The sequence below is a fragment of the Toxotes jaculatrix genome, chromosome 7, assembly GCF_017976425.1.
Source record: "Toxotes jaculatrix isolate fToxJac2 chromosome 7, fToxJac2.pri, whole genome shotgun sequence".
Taxonomy (NCBI): domain Eukaryota; kingdom Metazoa; phylum Chordata; class Actinopteri; family Toxotidae; genus Toxotes; species Toxotes jaculatrix.
The window spans coordinates 12621698-12645279 of record NC_054400.1 but is presented as its reverse complement, the minus strand read 5'-3'; the positions used below and the strand labels follow the sequence as shown (position 1 = coordinate 12645279).

At 38.5% G+C, this 23582-nt stretch overlaps 2 protein-coding genes across 2 annotated transcripts; both read right to left on the bottom strand.

The window, feature by feature from the left end:
- Positions 1 to 5384: 5384 nt before the first annotated feature.
- On the bottom strand, positions 5385 to 12044 carry opn4xb (opsin 4xb). The gene is made up of 9 exons (XM_041042303.1): positions 11878 to 12044; positions 9827 to 9960; positions 9455 to 9658; positions 9003 to 9174; positions 8677 to 8838; positions 7227 to 7334; positions 6856 to 7027; positions 6065 to 6211; positions 5385 to 5792 (listed from the first exon to the last, which is right to left on the bottom strand). The coding sequence occupies exons 1-9, from the start codon at positions 12042 to 12044 to the stop codon at positions 5385 to 5387; spliced, it is 1674 nt and encodes a 557-aa protein (XP_040898237.1).
- Positions 12045 to 16836: 4792 nt separating this feature from the next.
- si:dkey-251i10.2 (uncharacterized protein LOC562682 homolog) lies at positions 16837 to 18630 on the bottom strand. Its single transcript, XM_041042908.1, has 5 exons — positions 18438 to 18630; positions 17850 to 17962; positions 17479 to 17588; positions 17031 to 17095; positions 16837 to 16946 (listed from the first exon to the last, which is right to left on the bottom strand). The coding sequence occupies exons 1-5, from the start codon at positions 18628 to 18630 to the stop codon at positions 16837 to 16839; spliced, it is 591 nt and encodes a 196-aa protein (XP_040898842.1).
- Positions 18631 to 23582: the final 4952 nt, after the last annotated feature.

The following is a 23582-nucleotide window of genomic DNA, read 5'->3' as shown; positions in this document are numbered from 1 at the left end:
CAACGCAACTTCAGCCAATGCGTGTCTGTAAATAATCCTGGTCCATATATTGGTGACCAGAGGCAGAGCTTTAGTATCAGCAGGGTCTCAAGGGGAGTTCAAAGCATCTGTCCCATTCAGCACAGACTAAAGCATGACCAAACATCAATACCACCCTGCCCCCAACACACTCTTCCTACACCCTTGATTTTTACATTATCTTCTCTCCATGTGCACTACACTCCTTTATCTTTCATGTTTTTCATCTATTCGCGATAACAATTCAAGATAGCCTTAGATTCACTTCTTGATAGTGCTACAACAGACTATATCAAGTGTGTGTCACAGCAGTTTTAACTAATACATGAATTATGTACAATAAGGAAAAACATCAGGAACAAAACATGACAGTGACTGCCACGTTTAAGTCCATGCTACTTACAGCCACAGCAGATATTTTTTTCAGTGGTGGAAAGTAACTAAGTACATTTATAGTACTAAATTACTGTATTGAAGTAGAATAAACGTCTGCTTCACTGTATTTCAGGAGTAAATATTGTTGTTATTGCTCCTTTACATTTATCTGACAGCTATAGTTAGTTTGCTGATGAAAATTTTAAAAACCTATAATGAGCTTATAAAATAGGCAGTGAATTACGTGAACCACAAGTATGGTGCTCACAAGTTCAAACATCAATAATAAAAGTATATCAAAACATATTTAAATGTAGCCTAACAGTGACGTTTGGCTGTATAAAGGGTACTTTTTTTTTTACTTAGGAAATCAGGACTTTTACTTGTAACAAAATATTAGCAAAATATAGGGTTAGGGTTAGGGTTATATAGCAAAATATAGCAAAATTGTGGTATTTCTACTTTATAATTAAAAATAAATAAATAAAATTTCGCCAAACGTTCCCTCATAACTCGTCGAACAAAACTACTGAATTTCATTGTAAACAAAATGAAGAGAAAACAAAAGACAGTTAGAAAAACTGCAGCCGAACAAAAATAAACAACAAAAACGAACACATGCGTGAAGGTAGAAAAAGGGTTCAGTGTTTGGGGGGGTTAAGCAGGTATTTACTACTCACCGTGTCGCGCTCTCCTGTTAGTGATCTGCGTCCTTTCCGGTTTCCGTTTGTTCTATGCACTGATTGAGCCCTGTGTGGGATAGGTCCCCTCAGTAATGGAGCGACGTCATTACGCACTCAGCCAGAGAGCGGGTTCAACACAGCGTGAAATTAATTTCTCCTGATTTCAAAGGTTTTATATTGTGTAAATGCACTTACACAGTGAGGGAGGGAGACCCTTAAAAAGTGTATCCAATAGACTTAGCCCACTTCTGTTAAACCTTACATCGTCACGGTTGTACAAGAATGAAGTCAAATATTAAATGAAATATCCCTTTGTTCATTTACAGGAAGCCACCACTTCTAAATTCTGGGACAGAAACCTCTGACAGGTGTCCGTGCGTGTGCGCATGCGCGTAGGTGTAGACATGAGTCTCCAGGTATAACTTACATCAGAAATCAGTTATGCTTTGTAACTGCTTATTGTGTATCTCCAGTTTCAGTTGAGAGCAGCATTGGTTTCACTGCGAGCTTGTGCATCCCTGCATAGTGATGTAATTTCTCTCTCTCTCTCTCACACACACACAGACGCACACACGCACTCATGCACATCTGTCAGTCATATTTGTTGGGTGCATGGACAGAAGAGCATTCACAAGACCATATTGTATGACTGGATGGCAGTCTTTTTCAAAACGTTATCTTTAATTTATTAACAGTCTCATCAACTGCATCTGCAATTTGGCATCAGTCAGTTTTTCATGACACACGTTGTATTACATACAGATTACAGATATTACAGATATTAAAACATGTTCAAAATCTGGTCCAAATAATAAGTAGTCTCTTGTCTGTCAGTCCAGGCTCTTACAAAAACAGTATCAATATGATGATAGAAGAAGTATCTGATTCAGTTGTCTGGATTTGTTTGACAGGTGAATCTTTAAAGATGAACATGTAATATTTTCTTATTGTGAGTTAATGTGACATTTTATTTAAAAAAATTTTTACTTTCCCTGGAAATTGGAAGTTAGAAATGTTAAAGAAAGAAAGAAAGAAAGTGCCATTTTCCACAGTGGGTGAATAGCCTTTAGAAGTATGATTCCCTACATCCATCTAGTGGCCATTTACTGTCATTACATATGAAATAACCAGGATTAATACTGCTCAGTATTTGTACACTTGGTTTGTTATAGTGTGTTTTACCAGTGTTTTAGTGGTCTTAAACCATGCAGTTCATATTGGGCAAAAGGCATGGTACATCCCAGATAGGTCACCAGTCTATCACAGCTGTGTGTGTGTCACGCAAAATGTCTGCTGAGAAAAATCCTGTAAAGGGTGCCATTACACTGGTCAATCTATCTCTTACTCAAAAAAAATATGAGTATGTTCCTTCTGTTCACGCAGTAGCAGTTTTCAGCTGGCCGCAAACGTTCAGTGCTGAAAATGAATTCATAAACTTTATTGTGCCTGCAGGGATTGTGACATTATTGCAGCAGTGCAAAGGAAAAGAAAGCAGCACATGAAACGACAGCAAAGAGCATTCAGCGGAAAAAATTGTGTTCTGCGCAAACCTCAATGTTGCATGTAAAACATGTGACAGAACTGGCCCACAATACATCAAAGAAAAGTTATTGTGGATAAATAATAATCATATGATCAGTCCATAAGAGAGGGAAAGAAAAGGACTTTGCTCTGTGGAGTTGATCCAGACACAGTGAAGAGAAGAGGACTTACCTCAGCCTGCACTGTTGTCTACAAGTAAGTAAGTAAAATAAGTAAGTAAGTGAAGTCTGCTGTGATTTTTACTACAGGTCTGCTGACAGGGTGTTCTCATACTTCTTAAAGGAAATGGACCCTTAGTGATGGCATTGATAATGCTGACAATGACAGTATGGAAAGAATTATAATTTATTTATTTTAGCATAATTCATTAATTTCACATGAGAAGTTGTTTCTCCAAATTAGGCTCTGTAGAAGAGAAACCATTTTTACTGGTTCACCCCACAGGCTCTGAGGTGTCAACAACCTGCTGTATTTTTACAGAGTGCTGGAAGGTGGTTCCTCCTTGGTGTTAGCCGTCAAACCAATGTGAAAGAAAGTGACAGATGAACATGTTGCCAAAACAAATAAAACAATATTTTTGAGTACTGTCAAAAATGTTCAGAATGGTCAGCTTTAATTTGTCATGTTGGTAAGACATTATCCAAAAAAGATCGATCCAGTACCATTGAAACTGAGGGAGGAATAGTCAAGCTGCGGCCCCTACAACAACACTAACAGTACTTCCCCCATGTAGTCTGTTTAATTGAACATAAAAACTAACACACAGCACTTAATATGGTATAATGTAAAAATAACTAACCAAGTGACCTTCAGTGAGCCATGTGAGGTGGTTTTTTATTCTCCTGCTCTCCTCTAGTCCATATGGCAGTTCCAGCCCAAAATTAGCTGCACCAACTGTCACTCACTAATGACAGTTCAATGTACATTCAGCTTCAGCCTCCGAATTCTGAAATATGCAACTATTGGACTTTATGGAGCATAACAACAAAATAAAGATGCAAAACATGGATACATCAACATCAAACATTCAGTTTCATCAGTATAAATCATCTTTTTCCTCTGATGGCTCGTGTTTTTCACATGTTTAGTTGAATGAAGAGCAAAGAACCAAAACAACCCTTTAGTGATCAAGAAGATATTTAAATATCTTCTTGTATGCAAACAGTTATTGTCAGCTGTGGGACACTGTCATATTGTTTAATTAGGACTGGACATACCTTCCAATAAAACAGCAAAGTTTATTAGCCAGAGCAACAATCTTGCCTTTTACCCATACTGTAGCTGCTACTTATGTGTAGATATTTATGAAGTAAAGAAATTGTGCCAAAAGTTGGATTCAGAAATGTTTAATCAGCACATGAACTAACATGAGAAAATATGACTCCAACTGTGTTTGTGCATAAAGTTAAAAAACCAACAGAAACACAAGTATCAAATGTTAGAACGCAGATGATACAGCCATCACACCTGAAGCGATTCACATTTGTTCACGCTCACTTTTGTGAATCAAGTGAGGATGCCACATTGGTCCTTTTGCAAAAGAGCTACTTTTGAGCTTGAAGTATTTGGTAATATAAATCTACTTCACCGGTGCTTCCTTCCCGTAATGGGACAATGAAAGCACATGCTCACTCACATCACTGGCAACAACACTGAAGCATTCACAAGCAACAGAAACAGTACAATTATGTTTTTTTTATGAATAGGAATAGTTTGAGGGAGCAGTGAGTCATTTGTTACAAAGCGCACAATTACGTCCACACAATTAGCAAGTCATATTAAAAGTCACCACAAAGAAAGTGTAGAAAGTTCACTGTTTTATGAGACACATTTGACCCCACTTCAGCCTTCTGACCAATATCAACAGCCTCACTTTTTCATTACACCACTGTCTCGCTGCCAGTGAAAAGTTGGAGAGGTCCACACTGCCTAAAGGAACTACTACCATGAGACAAGAATTGAATACACTGTATATGCTTTATATACTTTTAGTACATCCTCACAACCTAAAGTTATTGCTTTGCTTTCCTTACTCAGAGCTGTTGTATCAGATTCTTTGTGGTAATATGACTCCAAAGGAACAGAAAGCTTGCTTCTTTTGGTCATTTTTGCTCCTTCACCCAATTTTATCTGTGTTCTTGTAAGAAAAAGACAGATGAGCATTATCCCCAGCTAGATTGGTATAATTTCACATGCAAATGTCTTCTCTTCAGTCTCCAGAGGAGACTTCGTAATGTGGGCCCAAATAAACAAAGATACAAACACTTTAGCTCAAAATTTTATATCACGATTTCATCTTAGTTTGAATGGCTAAACTAAGAAATCAGCCTGTCAAGCTTGCACCCCAAGCTCATGAAAAAATATTGTTACACTTGTCCTTTCATTTTTGAAGGATCTAACAAAACTATGCTACAACCCATGTGGACCCGCAGGGTGCCCCTGTCTCTGCCAAGTCTGACAAATACTGCAGACTGCTCACTGAATACCAGGAACCAGGTCATATTGTTTCATTTGCTATAATAACTTTTCCTCTGCACACCACTTATGTAAGAAATAGAGTGGCATAACGCTAATTCACAGGATGAGTCAAAGAACTCAGAAACAGATAGTAAAATATTAATTTCAGTGGATGAATACTTTGTCCATAGCCAATATAAGCACGTAAGAGCCCAGAGAGAAGAGTATGGTGTGATCTGCAGTCTGAAACTGTAATAAATATAGCTTTAATGGAAAAGAGTACAAGGGTAAGTATTGAAGTCCAGCCTGTCAAGACAGTAGCTCCACTGCCTCAAAGACTTCTGATGAGAAGTTTAGACTAACAAATACATTGTTCTCCATTGCCTCAACACTCTCCTCCAAGCAGACACTGTCCTGTTTGATGAGGCTGCTTTCAGAAGTGGGACTGATGACAATTATGCGTGGAACACCCTGAGGCGACCTGGGATCAGTAGATGGGATTTTTCTGAAACTGAGGGAATCAAAAGAGTCACTCTTGTGGCTGTTCAGCCTGTCACTGACGCTGAATTTCTCCTCCCCAGCACCTGAAATATCATTGGTCAGACTCTGGCTGCGTCTCCTGGTAAGAACTAGTAAGGGAAGAGTGGCGATGGTCAGAGAGCTGGAAACCAGTTCATGCTCACAGGTGCTCGATGACTCACTCATGGCAGATGGATGCTAGTAATGTTAAAAACAAAAATAAAGCCAAAAGAAAGAAGAAAAAGAAAAAAGTTCAAAAGAAGAAAAAAAATTCAAACACAAACACACAAGAACAAAATCCTTTGCAAAACCTTAATGCATGATGTGTAAGTGAATGCGGGCAAACAAAATTAGCATGATCCAAACATCTCCAAGCTCACATGGGAAAAAAGTAAGATCATAGCAGTTTTTTCAACAACCCAAAAAACATTTTGAATGATTTTACACCTTTTTATGTTGTGTTTTCTCACCTTCTCTGCTGCATGTTTCTTGTAAGTCTTCCGCTCTGATTGTTCCTTTGAGGACCTCCCTTTGCAAGACTGACTATATGACGACACGCTTCTGAGGGAATCACCTGACTTCCTTCCCAAAGGCTCCATCTCTACATCCCTCAATGCCTGCAGGAAAGAACAGAACAGATTGAGTGTAATTGAACTGAGCCCTGGAGTGATGACCTTTACATTTTTACAGATGTATAAGAGGGTGTTGGTCAAGTTTAGTCAAACAAAATATTAAAATAATTTCCCCCTTCAACAAGGTGTCAAAGAAGAGCCACAATTACCCAATAAAGATCTATTTTCAATATCTATGAGATTATTATATGTTCATCTGAATTATCTTAGCTTTATCTGATGGAACACATGAAATACCCGCTGTCATCAGATTCAGATGTTAATGTATTCGCCCTTTGTATTATATTAAGCCTATCTCAAAAATTTCTGAGGAGAACTGACTTGCACACATGGACTTTATATCATGGTATAAATGATACCTTGTAATCAATGCAATTGCATGCTTTTGTCATTTAGCTATTTAACTATTAACTCATGCGAGCAGATATAAAATCATGAAAATGAATTCTAATCAGTGATCAATTTGTGGAAATCCACATTTCATTTCCAATCCAAATTCCAAAAAATTAGACATTTATAGTTCCATGCAATTCCATGATTGTTTGTTTTTTAATACAGGTGGAAAGAAGAGCAAGACATCTAAAATACTAACAAAAGTCAGAGGTAGAAATGATCTTATATACAATTACCATGTCTGTGGACTTGGAGGAAGTTGTAATAAAGTGTGTCCTTGACGCTGTGGACTGTCTACTGATGATGGAGTCCCTGAATGAGGACTCACTGATGGAGGAGGAGATGCATTCCTTCCGAGGAGTAGGAGACAGAAACGAAAGGCAGGGAAATTTCTCTGCCAGAGTCATCCTAATGAGTACAGAACAACATGGGTATGCTTAAGTTGTTTTGAAATCATTTATTATTGCAAATAACTACAATTTTGTAATAATGTGAAAAATTTATCTGAATCATTTTTACATTAAATGTTGTATATATATGTAACTGCTGTATGACACACATTTAAAGACAGACATGGTGAACACAGTTTAGCGGAGTCATCCTTTACCTGTATTTGTTGTGTATGATAGCATAGATGAAAGGATTGTAGATAGTGGAGGCTTTTGCTATGATTGCAGGGACAGCCTTGGAGTATGGCGACAAGATATTGGCATGCCTGGATGAGACAGAACAACAGAATCAAAACTTTCCTTCACTGTAGTTTGAAATAGTCATGTTCATTTTGGAGTCTTTGTTTGTAGAGTGACAACACAACTTGCCCACCCTCATGACTAAAAAGTTCTCCTTTAACTCTGTATTTTGCTACAAAATGAAGGGGCATTTTGGGTCAGGGATTAGCCAAAATGTGCCAGCTGCCACAGAGAGGCAGTTAAGTCCATCTGATTGTGTGTGCTTGTGTGTGTTTGTGTGTGCTTCTGTGTGTGTGTGTGTGTGTGTGTGTGTGTGTGTGTGTGCAAGACTACCTTTCCCCTGTGAATGAGCAGGGAAAAGATGTGATTTCAAAGTTATATAACTATATCCCGTCCTACTGTATGTCCCAGGAGAGACATGTGGTTTAATGAATGTTTGATAGGTTGGATTAGCAACTTCACCGTCTGTCGTATGTCACTCATCCAGGGGTACTTGGCTTCTGACTGACACAACATTATATAATAGAACATTCAGCGCCATTTTGGGGAGATTTTTACCTAAATTGCCACTAAATGTATGTAGCATGGAAGTCACCAGGAAGTTTCCTCAATATTTCTTATACCAAGCCTGGTTCTATTTTGTATACACAATAAATGGTTTGAAGCATGTAGATACATTTTTCATGAGCAGGTAGATATGATTACATTTAGCCTTGTTTTAGTGGAAAATACAGAGTAAGATGATGCAGCTGAATAGTGCAAAACATCTCTAGATACATTTATGTTATTATTTAGTTTGTGACTGACTGGATGAAGAAAGAAGAAGAGAATTTGTGAAGTTAATATTGGAAAGATGGAAAAGAAAGATAGTGGTAACATTATCAGGTGGCAGGTGGGACTGTTCCTACAGAGATGCCTATCGCATTTGGTGGGACCATTGTCTGTGTGTTGTGTCTGTAAGTAGTGCAATTGACACAACCAGGTTACGTTGCCCATACCATTACTTCAACAATAGTGGGTGGTTACATATATATATAGTCTCTGCAGGCTTAAACCATTTACATTCCAATGCATTAAACGTTTGTACTGAAAAAAAAAATAAAAATAAAAATAAAAATAAAAATAAATAAATAAATATATATAATACATCATATATATTAAAAAGTCAGTGTTCTTCAGAACATGCTTAACATGAAGAAGAAGAAATATCATCTAAAATACTATCTAAAACATATAAGCACACACATAAAACCATCATAAATTGTTTTTTTTCCTGGTTGCAAACCAAATTTTCCCCTTGGGGACACCAGATATTGACAGACTGATAAAAGCACCAGCAAAAAAATTTTCAAACATAATAAGTCTTACCCAGCCCAGGAAATCAGTGTGACACAGGCATATGGTGACCAGGAGAGAACGTAAACCACAATGACGACAAAGGCGATCTTCGCCAACTTCCATTCACTCCTGAGGGACTTCTGATGGATGAGGGTGGATTTCCTCACCTGAGTCCCCAGACGTTCTACCTCCCTGTGGGTGGAGCAGGACGTAGGGGGCAGTTAAAGAGAAAGCTAGATCCCAAAACAAATTTCAAGTTATTCATGCCATACTGGAAACTTCAAGTTGCCAGAGAAAGAAATTATAAAAACTAAAATAAAATAATTTACAATGCACAGCGATAAGAGGTACAGTACCTGCTGGTCTTTCTTATAGCCAGAAACATTAGGAGATAGCAGTAAAAGATGATTCCCAGTGGAATGAAGAAAACAAAACAGCACAGCATCATTGTGTAACTCCTGTTGGCCAGTGTGTAAGTAACATAATCCCATGTACAAGATGTCATCAGGCCCTCAGGGATATAAGAGCCTAGAAGAGTAGAAGCACATCAAAAATATATATTTAAGTTACATGAAATATAATATCAGGTAAATCATCAGTGGTTCCGCACTTTGTTCTTATTTTAATGTCATGTCTGAGGTACAGTAGATATCACATGTGAATTATGTTACTGCAGGTAAATCAATGAGGATTAGTTACATTAATCCCTACTAGGTTGTCTCCGTTAAGGAAACTAGAACAGGTTATTTGGCTGTTTCTTGTAGAATGTCACATGACAAAAATAGGCGACCAGGTAAAAGAAACTCACTCCAGCCAACTAGAGGAGCCAGACTCCAAGCCAAAGAGTAAAGCCAGACCATGAGGATGGCCAGGGCTGTTCTTCGTTTGGAGCTCCAGCGTATCGCCTGCAGGGGCTTGGTGATAACCACGTAGCGGTCGATGGAGATGGCCAGTAGATTTATCATGGAGGTAATGCCAAACAGGGCACCACAGAATGCATACATCTTACATCCTACAGGGCAGGAGCACATGCAAACATATAAACGACTCAGCAGCAGAATGCAATTTTATCTAATGGGTTTTTGATAAAAGTATGATTTAAAAAATATAGACTGTGTTTGAGGCTTCAGAGAAGCACTGAACAGAGTGCACTGTATTAGAAACCAAAGAAGAGAATTACCCATCTCTCCAAACACCCATTCCTTGTAGAGACAGTTGATGAAGAAAATGGGTGACTGTGTGAAAGCCATGAGGAAGTCACTGACTGCCAAGTTCATGATGAAGTAGTTTGGCAGGCTGCGTAGCTTCTTGTTGCTGCACACACACACACACACACACACACACACACACACACACACACACACACACACACACACACACACACACACACACACACACACACACACACACACACACACACACACGGAAAAGAAGGGAATTGGGACAGTTAGTATAAACAATATACTAATTTTTTGCCCTCTGGAATTAATCAGATATAAGGCCTTTGTTGAACTGATCAACTCTGTGTGAACTTGCATTCATACCAGCTTGATCATATTGACCTGCTGTCTGCCTCTACAGCTCTTTATTGATTAAACTCTGTGTCTGTGTTCTTCTGAAGTAAAAGTGGCTGCTCCCTGAGCTTCCCTGAACACCAAATAATCTGGTTTCCTATGCCTGTGAACATTTGTGTGTTTGTTATTATATCACAGCTCACAGCCATTGTATCTATGACTAAGTATCTGTGCATGTGTGCGCATTTTACTGCAGCATTCACTTCCTAGAAAATCATCATATCGGGTGACATCTTGCTTGAAAGACAATTATCTCTTTCTCTCTCTGTCTCACCCTGTGTGTATGTGTGTGTGAAATTTTCTCAGAACTCACAACATCATGTGCTTTTCTGATTCAGTAACCACAAATCTTCAGCACAACACAATGGAGGACCCATCTAATCTATCAACAGTGATGGACAGATGGAATATAAAAGCTCCTGACAATCCCCAGAACAAACACGCACGCACACACACACACACACACACACACACTTTCTCTCGCTGACCCAGTTTCTGTGAAACAGTTGTCAGTAGCACAATAAGTGGTCAATAGCTGTCCAAATTACACAACACATAACACACATATTCCATCCTTGACTTCTCAAAGAAAGTTTACATTTTTATAGTCATCTTGCAGAATGACATACAATATTAAAAGATATTGTCCTTTAATTTTACCATTATCTATTGCATGTCACATTAAATACACTGTGTGAATTTCACATTGCTTTAAGTTGCATGAAGCATTTGTTTTATAGTGAAATGCACAATACCTTCATGCAGTTATCCGTCTGAGTCACAGCTGTTTGTTTCAGTTGTTTACGCTTATGGACATTTTTATCATATAGTATGTTGTTGTACAGGCTATTCCAGAACAGTTGTGCGATTCGAAGACACAAGCGTTATCATACTGTTTGTCTTGAAGAGCCCAAACTGCAGAGTACTAAAAATGCATACAAACGATTTAATTTAGGTGAAAATACAAACAGATGTTTGATGTGATCTCAGTGCCGATTTTATACTCATGACTATATTGGCTCTATGAGAGGCAAGGGAAAGTTCACCCTTATGTAAAAAGCAGCCAATATTTTTTTCTGTGCAGTTGTTCACACAATTTCTCAAGGACACAGGACAGATTTGATCCTATGAACACTACGTTTCACTTCATTGCCATGCAACTAAGATGATCTTTCGACCCGGACACTAAGATGCAAAGATTATTTTACTGGTAATCGCCAGCTTTTTGGAAACCCCCTTGATCCTCTGAAGAGTAAAAGACATGACAAAAATGGCTGTGACTCTGCAGTAAATTGAAAACTGCAAGAAACTCTCAAGTTTAATTTCAATTTTGTCTCCCACATCATTTCTAACAACCAAAGCCTACAGTCCTGCACACATACAGCATTTTGGCACTGGTATTGTGTCATGCACACAGCTTAGCCCTTCTTTCAGTCTCCCCATCTGTTTAGTGCTCAATGAGATCATAACATCTCTGAGTGATTATAACATCTCCTTAGGGTTCTGATTAAAAGGGAGTCCCCTGTTAAAAATGCTAAAGGCTAATAGAGTCAGATAAAACTTGGCTTGTGAATTCTCAGACTAAATCTACTGAAAAGGCACAAACAGTAATTCAAAATGAAATTCTGGGGAAAACAAACCACTCACACAAACCCACCTATAGAAGGCGAACATAACCAGAGCGTTGCCAGTGATGCCCAGGATCCCGATGACAAAGACGAATACAGCGACAATGTAGTGAGCATGGTCAGGCACATCCACCTTGTTGAAGAAGCTGCTCTGGGTATGTTCTTTCTCTGGCTCCATGCTCTCAATGGACCGCATGGTTCAAACACCTCATCAGGACTGCCAACCTGGCAGGATGCAATAGGTCTACCAATTTGTAATCCACTTCACTTTGCTTGTGTCGGGCCTCCATAGTTGTATCATTTGCACAAGAGACGCAATGGCAATCTACAGTATCTTCTTTAGATCAAGCTACGTTAATTCTAGATTGATCAAGTTTCACTTTACTGATTGTTTTCAGGAGAAGGCAAGCCTTGTTCTTCCCATCATGAATCATCCATCCAGGACTAAAACAAACAAACAGATGATTTCCACTTCATAAAGATGTGAAATGTCAAATGCAATCCAAGTCCATATGTTTACTGGAAGAAAAAGCTGGAAGAATGAAAAAGGTGATCTGTATAAAATGATTTTTTTTTTATAATGCCAAATATGATAAAGTTGTCAATGTTACATTATTTCGGAATATATCTGTGATAAATATAGAATGTGAAAAAACAACAGGTCCTGTTTTACTTCTTTGTCCAGTAGTATTAGATTCTTGATGACGTCCACAGCTGTTGACACATCAATTTTTTTCCAGGTGTACTTCTAGAAGCAGCATCCTCTCTGTTATTCCCCTCTGGTCTGCAGTTCCAAAATTTGTCTTCCACCTGTAGTGTCCAAATGTTTCCCGTTTGATTCTTGGATTATTGAGTTGATAATATTGTCCAGTACATTAGATCCCACACCCGTTACACATTGTCACTGTCTGTCCACTCAGTGATAGCCTGCAGCCTCTTCACCCATCACACCAGCTGTGCACCAAGCTCTGAATCAGTGGCCTGTCTCTGATTATCTTGCCAACTAGCAACTCCTAACCTCTCATCCCTCTCATCCTCTCTCTCTCTCTCTCTCTCTCTCTCTCTCTCTCTCTCTCTCTCTCTCTCTCGCTCTCTCTCTCTTTATGTGCCTCTCCCTCAATGTACCATGTTGCTTGGTGTTGTTCTCTCAACCCTGCCCCCCTTGTCATGCTCTCTCTCTCTTCCTCACTCGCTCCCTCTCTCCTCAAACTCACTGCCTCCCTCATCTATCCTTCTCTCTCTCTCTCCCACCCCCTACCCACTCTTCACATAATATGGCCCAGCCCTGAGCCCTAACCCTTTACCAACCAGATTCTTACATAACAGACATGATGTTCACTAACACTACGAGTATTAACAGCCATTTTAACTCAGACTTTATAAACCAGACATGCACACGATGATGCATGTACATCATCTTTCACGCCTACTAATTCCTGCCAGTCTGCAGCTCATTACAGCAGTCATCTCTGTGAGCTGACTAGTCTCTGTGAAACCTCTTGCATGCATGCATGCACTCAAGCGTGCTGCACAGAGATGTGCATGTTCTCTTGTCCGAATGGTGCACGCTGCGCTGCGACATCGTGTCACAAACAAGCACAGACTCTTTAAGATCACTCATGGAGTCAGCCCAACTAATTGGTCTTCCCACTCATAACTTACAGAGCTGATTCACCATAACTCTGCCTCTCAGGGCACACATTGTGATCCAGAACACACACACACACACACACACTCACACACACACACACACACACACACACACACACACACACACACACACACACACACACACACACACACACACACACACACACTGTGGCAATGTAATTTTTATAATAATAACCAGTACTATCTAAGACCAGTTTGTTTACCCTTTGTGTTGTTTTGTAGAAATTCTGTAATATCATGACCATGCAGTGTCTCAATATAAAATATATGCATCAACAATTTAAAAGGAATCTGTGAGCACTGTATGACATGTATATTTAATATAGTCCACACATGTATAACTTACACTATAAAAACTAACATCTGTGAAACCATCATCTTATAATAAATGGATTTTTTTTGTTTCAATGATGCACCAGGTGCATCTGAGAAAGTTAGAAGACAATTAGAAGACTTGTTATTAATCAATTTTTAATAGTATATATATGGTATAGTATATATTTAATCATTTTCACAGAGCAAATGGGGAAAAGAGAAAGCCCTGCTCTGAATAATATTCTTATGACTGCCCGCAGGACAAGGGTCAGAAGCATACCACATCTGCTGGTCATTGCTTTTTATGGTGTTGGACATGTTGATAAAAGGAGATGAAGGGAATAAAGGGAGCTGAAGAATGTAGAGCTTAGACAGTGATACCAACTAAGCCCCCCACAGCCAGGGATAGCCTTAATCTGCACTGTGCATGCATGTGGATCAGTGTTTGATCTCCCTAGAATAAGAACTTGTATGATACTCCACATGTATATGTGTGTGTGTGTGCCTGTATAAAAACACATTTTCAAACAATTAATTAATCATGGATGTTATTAGACGTTAATTTGAATTAATCTTTCAGGAGTATTTCAGGGTCTCTAGAAATCTAAAGATAAAACGAAAAAGAGCTAAATGTGCTGTAGCTTTGCTATTTTTTTTTCCTGTGGAAACACAAGGAGGCCTGTTCCAGAAGACCTAACAGACCTGGTGGTTGACAACATATTATCAACACAGAAACATCTTTCAGCATAATCTTTCTTCTGATTGACAATTTTGCAGTAAAATCTGCTTGTTGCTGCTATAGGTATGAGAATGGGAAGCATCCTTCAAAAAAAGAAAATTTCTTTTCATCCCCAAAACTTTGTTAAATTGATCTTCGGAGTCCCAACTATCTGTAGTTTTCCTCCTGTTTCACTCCATGCTATTCGGATAAATGACCTTGTCTTGATGGAAAAACACATCAGTGCTGTGGAATTCATAGAGCATGGCCTGCACAGTGGAGTTCAGTATTCCACATGTCAATGAGTCAATTACTATTGAACCAGCTGGTAGTGCTGGTGCTTAAGTCCTGGGTTTGAACCCACTGTTTAAAGCTACAGTTGGCTTTCGGCCCACAGTGGAAAGAGACAAATTATTATTGAGTTGTGCTGGCCCTGTGACCTGGCATTCGTCCTTTGGTACATGAGTCAGTTGGAGATCAATATGTACACAACACAATAGCAAACAAGTTACAGATATTGTATAGAGCAATAGAGCACCATTAGCATCAAAACATAATTTTCCTATCACGCAATTTTGATGAAATTGTCCATCAAAAATTGATCACCCCAGCTCCCCACCACATTATAACTATATCTGTTCTTGAGGCATCCTGCAGACAAACAAACATACTAAAATCTAGGGATACAACAAGTACATTACTTGATGTGTCTTACTATATTTACTATAAATACATGTACAATAAATACTCTCAAGAATAACTCAAGAATAAAACAGGAGAAACTTTCTATTCACATCATACTGGAGGAGTATTGAAATTAAAAATGTGCCTTTCAATGACAAAAACAGATTTTTTTGTGTGTTTTGCTTTGGAGGTGTTGAAAGAATTGAACACTCTCAAAGCAAACCAAACTTTTGTATTTGAACTTCCTGTCATGGTGAGGTTGTTCCATATTTACTCAAGAGTCTGTGATCAGGTTTTAGACAGAGCTGTCAGCCTTAGATATCACTTACTGCATGGTGATCAATGTAAAGATGCACATTTCCTCACCTAAAACTGGTTTTAGATAAAAACACAGCTACCTCTGCTTTAGTAAACGAGGACAGATCTTTACCTGTTCATCTGGTTTTAGGCGCTGATGTTACAAGGTGCAACAGCATGCGGGGCACAGAAACATGAGTCATACAGGAAATTATGGATATGGTATAGAGCTTTAAATCTCAAATGTAATGCGTGTCTTAAGCCTCTTTAGTGTCGGCCTGGGTTTCTGTTAACCACCATACTGGGAATCTCGGTTATATATCAAACGATGTGGAAAAAGCAGGTCATCACATGCTCTTCAATAAGTGGAATGAATTTCAGTCAATAATAAACCACCACAGTAGGACTCTGGATTTCCCATCCATCTCTTTCTGTTGATCTACTATATGTCTTTCTCTCTTTGTCTCACCTTCTCTTTCCAACATTTAAGGAGTACAATTCATTTGATGGAGTTTTTTTTAATGCGAAGTGACAGATTTAATTGATCATCAGTGAAACACACATAAATGCCAAAAGTCTGGTCGTAAAAAATCAGTAACAGAAAGCTTGATAACAATCCATTATCCAAAAACAACATAAAGAACTAACTTGTGTAACAACGCACATTTTGTCCTAGTTTAGATTGCAGGGATTCAGTGGATATCACGTACAATAAGGGAATAGGAGTGTAGCCCTCCAGTTGTTATACAATTTTATTATGCTGAAGTAAAGTGTTAAATATAATATAAGTGGGAGTGACTCAGCAGATTTACTGTGTCGTGTTATATCACATCTTACTCTTAGAAACTTTTTATGTGTTTTACTGAAAGCGTTGAAATGATTCAAATGGCAGTTCAGGTCTGTAAAGGTGTCCCAGTTCCTCTCTCTGCAGACATCCACGTGATTTTGTCACATATTTTAAATATAACAGAACACACACCATAAAAGCTAGGGACAACATGGTGTGATGCATTTTCAGCTCAGGTTCATTTAAAATTTATATCTACGGTGAGCGAACGGATTTAAGAGAGACGAGGCAAATTATATTTATGTAATGAAGCGTAGGGACCACAGTAATGTCTATGTGCTCTAACGGTTTGGGGCTCCATGTTTAGGGCAAAGTCTGAAAAATCATCGACATTCACAGGGACACGACTCAAGGCCATAAGTCTGAAAAACATATAATTTGAAAGCATAGTCAGAAGGGTTTCTGTGATTTGTCATACACAGCAACTGCAAAATAGATTGCAGGAAATATTTTCTTTCACCCCAGAACCTGTAACATCAGAAAACATATCACAAGGAGAAGCAGAGGTTTTTCTTCAGCCCTTCCGGCACCTGCACCCGTTGCCAAACCGAGACCCACTGGTTTCTCTGAGAAGCAGAAGATAAGGACAAATCATCACAAACGTTTCTCCCTTCAAATTTACTTTTGATTTATCACCCTGCTGTACCTACCTCTGGTCAGAGTGGTGGACTTTACATTAACCCAGAAGACTGTGCGCTGCTGAGCTACTGTGGCCCTGAAAAATGACAGCATTATACTGAGGACATGTTTGTGGCTGTGATTCATTCAAATAATGGACGATCCAGTTTGTACAGACATTAATTTTCTCTCCTACATATTTTCTAACTACATATGCTATGTAGTTACACTGAATAAGTTTTGCAGAGATCTGATAAGCAAAAAAAGCAACATTTGGACCTTGGGAATATTCTAAAATGTGTTATTGCTACCAAAAACATTCTATGGGAAATGCTATTGAGCAAATTTCATCCATTCATAAAATCTTGATTTAACGGAAATTTAGAGTTTTGTGTCCTATGAGACCATGGCAAATATTAGTTTTAAGTGGGTTCGTGTTTTTATAATGGTAAGAACAGATGAAAAAGTATTTTGCTTTACATGAAGTAGACAGGGCTCGTAGAGTTAGGTGGTATCCATCTGTATACAGTGGTGTTGCCCTTCAGGTTGGTGTTGGAGTGAGTAACAGCACCTTGTGGATTCCCGGTGCACTATGAACATAAAACATTTATACTTATCAACCTCTCTGGTTAATTCCACTTGTACTGCTTCATCTTGCTTGCAAATTCTCATAAAAAAAACGTGATAATGGCATAAGAAGGTGCAAAGTCTTTTTTGTTTGGAGAATTGACATCTGTAATATTTTGTAGTTGTAGGTTTGCAGCTGTTTCTATCCTCAACATACACAGTGTGTCCCTTCCTTTATCTTTAACAGTTGATGTTAGCTGGAGTGCAAAGTTCCAGAGAGTCACCTCAAGAAACCTTGTGTCTGGAGGAGGAAGTTGCCAGCTCCCCAGAGCATTAGTGCTGCTGCCTGTTCGAGCTTCCAGAAGCACACCTCTGTATTCAGGTCCAGTGATAGTCACTGCAGGAAAACACAACAAAACACTGGCTATTGTGTACTGATCTCATTTGACACAATACAAAAATTATTTAAAAATCTTAGACCAAAGTGGACAAAATATCATTGTCACTTTGCTTTATTTTAACATGTAAAAACACTGTCCTTGTATCAACATCAAAATTAACTTTATGGTTTAACGAGAAGATCACAGAAAACCCAACAGAGCACAGAGGTGAACAGAGTAATGTAAGAGTTTGAGAGGTCCAGTGACTTCTGTGTTCATTCAAGCACAAAATCCCCCAGAATAAGATTAATAAACTAAACATTACTGTTAATAGCACTTTGATTCAAACCAGCAATGGTGTAATAAAGCTCAAGTGAAAGCTACTAAGATTTTTCAATTTTAGTACCTGTGAAAATAATCCCACATTTGGTAAATTTAAGTTCCCCTAGTGTGAAGTTGTATCGTCTCTGAAAGCAATCATGGACACCTTACCTGTGATGGGCTTGCCTGGCTGAAACATCCTGGTGTTGGTGAGAACAGAATAGGGAGCTGGTGAGGGCTGAGGCTGTACCCCTGCGTGGCGAGGCAACATATCCTCACAGGCACCAGTGGGAGCACCAGTGGGATAGCCACTGGCAAAACACAGCACTTGAAGTGCAAAGAAACCAGCCAACAACTTCTCCATCAGGCTGAATGAAAAGCTGCTGCACTGCAAGCAAAAGTATGAAAAAAGTGACACACGATACACTGAACTGAGCCACAAGACGGACACTGTTGCTGAGTCACACAACCAAAACAATTTCATTTTCTCCAGTCAACGCTTCTCTAACAGTGAAATGTGCTTTCACATGCTTGCTCTCATGATATCTCAAAAAGAATACGTCAGTAATATTCATGCATTTCAATGCGAAACAAAGGTCAATTTTCCAAAATATTTTAATTCATGCTGAAAATTTATTGTGGCCAAGGGAAGTTAGAAAAACTTTTTTTTAATGAAAATCTCATGATCACTACTTAAGAGAAAGAACAGTCTCTAAAATGTGCCATTATACAGTACTGCAGTTTTACATTTAAAGCATCTTTTAAAACATAAAATCCTTGTAAGCCATTAAACCATGATTTGAAAAAAAAAAAAAAAAGTCACTCAAACAATTACTAATGCCTATTTTTGTCAGGCCCATATGTCATAGGAGAACATTTTGACTATGCATCTGCCCCCATGGACGCTGCTGGCTACGGCAGCATGAAATTCACATTATGTTAAATAACATGCAAGTGTAGACACATGCTGCAGTTAATCCCCCAAAACCCCTGCATAGGTCCAAACCTTATGTCAGCTTATTTCGTGCTCAACCCTTTTGATCTCGTCTCATCTTTCATTAGATGGTTTCTGAGTTTACTGCCCGTCTCTATTAAAAATCAGTACAAAGACCTACATTCTACTTTGAAGAAAAATCAATACAGTCAACCACATAATAAGTAGGAACCATTTGTTGGGGTAACAGTTACAGTGCCACATCAGAACTTTACAATCTGGAAGCAGTAAGATCAAGCAATAAATGTGGCGTGTTATTGATAATGTTCTGGAAAAAAGTGTATAATCTATGAGGAGACTGAATAAAAATTTTGAGAGAAGGCCTTTTGGGTTGTTTATTCGTCTTTGCAAAGAGGCTCGCGCCCAGTACAGAGTAACAAGTAGTCTGCAGTGAGAAAAGCCCTACAGGGCTAGTTTTCAGAGTACTCATGGTATGGTATGATAACAGTGGGACAGCTATGCAACAGTGTATATGAACAAGCTGTTACCTCAAGGTCTCTCAGGATTGTAGCTGGAGGCAGAACTGGCTCAAACCAGTTTTGTGGTTGCTTATTTACTTCCAGAGCAAAAGGTCACCCAAGGATAATCACAAATGGTTACTATTTTCCATTACAATAGGCAGAATTTGTACAATGCAGATGCTGCCTCTAGTTTCATTAAAGTGCTTATGATGTGTTAAAAAGGAATGCAATATTAACTAGGGCTGGTTAAGTGAGGGGGAAACCTTAGGAGCCAGCAGTTTTCAAGGAACTGACACAAGCTTGTTATAGTCCACAGGTCTGTAATTTGCTCCTGAATGTGAGCATCAAGGACTTAAGATTAACCTCCAAATCAGTAAAGTAACGCCTGAATGACACACAGGCTTTGTGCACTGATTGGCAAAACTGAGTGCTGATCTTGAGGAATGAAGCAGTTTTTAAATTTCCCAGCTGTCCTGTCTTCCTCCTTTCACCCAGCCCAGCCATCAGCAGGAGGGTCCCCCATATGAGCCAGGTTTGGCTCAAGGTTTCTTCCTGTTAAAAGGGAGTTTTTTCTTGCCACTGCCGCCTTTTTGCAACCTCAAAATTTTATTTCAGTTTGTGATGTTAAACATCTCCTGAGTATCTGATTTAGAGAGACTTGGGAGATGTTATCAGAAAAGGTTTTCAGATGAAAAAAAATCCCTTTTTCTTAGTTCATGATCCTGTGTAATCTTTGTGCTTAAAGGATTAGTCTCTCATTTGTAGTATCTGAGTATTTCTGAGTGGGCCATAGCAAGAGTTGATTGTGTCTTTGTGTGTCCTTATTTAATCTTTGGTTTCTAAAAAAAAAAAAAAAAAAAAGGTTTTGTCTTTCACAAAACAAGAACAATGACATGATTAAAGACGAACTGAATCTCTCACTGAGTTATCTCATTGACTTGCATGTGAATAATTTAGAAAAAATAAATAATTATGAATCTCACAGAAGATATAAGATCTTTCTCTCAGCCCAACATCTCACACTTCCTCGCTGATGTCTGCAGTATGTATTATTTAGTTTACATATTAAAGGGCAGCTGGTATGAATCTGACACTAAGAGGAAGAAGCAGACTGTGCTTTTAATCTAAACAGAACCAGGCGCCTTTGTGCTGTGAGTATTGCACTTACCTGAGAATACCTTCTTCCATGGCATGTGTTCTCTCTAGCTCTCATCTGTTTAAATTTACATTTCTCTGGGAAGATGGGCTCAATGCTTTCATCATTTATTGAGGGATATGTGATTTTAAAAAAGAATAAACCTATGCTTCATACGTCAGACTGTTGTAGTCTGACATCTGAAGCTGATTTTTTTTTTTCTTTGCAGATTGGCTTCTGGCCACGTTGAGTGGTAATGTATTGCTCTAGCTGATTACTGAATCACAGTTGGAGAACATGTTAACTTATTAATTTTCCATGTATTTCTCCATATTACTCCATATCTTGTGGTCAAAGTCTTTACAGGAAAGGTGAGGACATCTTTACAACATTTTCAGAATTATTGCCTATTGTTTGTATACTCTACTCTCTGCATCAACACCTTCACCTCCTCCGTTAGTACACATACATTTTCTCAGATTCAACACTGTAAGGTAGGTGAAATCAGTGGAAACGATTAAACTAACACAAATCTCTTTTTGGCATGAATCTCCCTTCCTCTCCTAAATACACTATGCTCTGTTAGGGTAGTGAAAGTGGAGAATACAAATCCAACAGAATATTTCCTTGTTTGGTAACACAGTTCCTAAAAGCTGGTGTGAGCAAAAATTGAAGAAACAGAATTGTGCACAAAGACAAAGGGCAAGTGACTTTTCCTGTTATTTTTCCATCTGTCTCTTCAATTTAAAGCTTGAGGCTCTCAGAGTCAGCTGAACGGAGACGCAAGAACTCCGAGAAGGTGCTTCAGAAGTCCCACACTAGTTTAATATATCTGACAAATGTAAAACGTGTTTCATTTCTCGGATTCACTCCAGTTCTCCCAGTACAACTTATCCCTTACTTCACAATAAAACCAATGAATTTTCAATCTCTCACATCTCTAATGTTGATCTTTGCACTGCACATTTTGCACTTCACAAATATACTGATTGCTGAATCTTTTTTCAATCAGAAAGTTTGAATTTAATCAGGCTATTTGCCATGATGAGGCTCAAAAACTCTCATTGACACTACTTTTTGATTTATTATAAGTTTGCTCTGCTTAAACAGGTCATGGCTCCATACACAAGAATGTAGGTGAAAATTGTTTTTTTTTTCAGTACTTTCAGTGAGTCCGTATTTAAATGTAATGAGTTGTAACTAGAGCAGGATAAGGTTATACTGTCCCTGGTATATGATTTCGTAATGTGATTTGTTATGGTATTCAAGTCGAGAGTGAGACTGAGAGAGGGAGAAAATGCATTAGGCCTAGGGTACAGGCTAGGTGACTGTTCTAATCACAGCATTAATAAAAGGGGAACATACAGCGAGACCAGATAAAATCAAATTATAACCCATTAGTTATGACACCGGATTGTCATCAAGTGAATTGAATAGGGCAGGTTTAGAGCAAATCTTTCAGAGGTTACCTTTAACCTTAAACTGTGTTAAGATGTGGATGACCTCAATATGGCTAAATGGTTTCATCTAAATGAAACAGCCGAATTCTCTAGTTGATCAGTCACCACTGCTCTCAGTTCATTCGAGTGTGAACGCTCTGATCTTTGATGTAACGCTTGTTTCAGAAAAAAAAAAAAAAAAAAAAAATCATCCTGGAGTGCCATGCTGGTAACACTGGGCTCAAAGCGGGAGGAAAATGGGGACACAATTGTGTATGTGTTTGCGTGCATGTGCACACGTGCGTTTGCATGTGTGCAGGTAATATGTGACAGGAGAGAACAGCAGCAGGACAATCGAAGAAAATTCAATATAAAATTCAATTAAAAGATCTCCAGCATTGTCAAATGAGGAGGTAAAAGATGCCAAGACATAGTAATGTTGTTCAGGCTGCGTGAATGGGAAGGCAGATGTAGGTTATCTGTGAGCTATTAGCAGCTTACATCACATGAACAATTTTAATCAGAGACATGGTTACATTAATATGATGGAGCTGTGCACTGAATTTGAGTGAGACAATGTCCTTCCTTCTGTCAAACCATGGCTGAACAGTGATCAGGAGAGAGACATTACAAAATCCTGGACTTGATGGAGTCTAGTTAGCTAGCCAACGCACATTGAGTGTACAGTTAGCACAACATAGCAGCTGTTTTTAGAAGTAATTAAGAACAAAAGCTGTTATGAGTAAGTAAAAAACTAAACAAATTTTCCCTAACACAACACAGATGTTCTTCTGCATTCACTTCTCCATATGGTGTGTACTTTAAACTTTAAGCCAAGCAATCCAAAGCAGGTTCAAGAAGAAATACAGATGCAGCTCACAAAAAAATGCATCAAACATCCCTGTTTTCAAAGAATAGCAGAAAAAACATTATGGCCACATGGATGTCACAGAACAAACACAATGTTCTGAAATGTAATGTCAAATCTTGTAGCTTTGGTTGCGATTGAAAGGGCAATAATGCAAAAAAACAAAAAACAAAAACAAAACAGTTAACGTAATTCATTGTGTCTCTTTGTGTGCAGACCAATTTTCTACCGAACATTGTGTTCTTACGGGTTTGTGTTGTGGTTTGAAAATTGTTGGTGCAATGTGCCAAAAAAAGGCATTGATTCAGAACTGTTGTGTGGGGTTTTCACTGGTAATAATGACAAAATAGGTAGGTTGCCTCCAAAATGACCAGTGAGACTATTCTAAAAATTATTAAGTGATGGTTAAGTATTTTTTC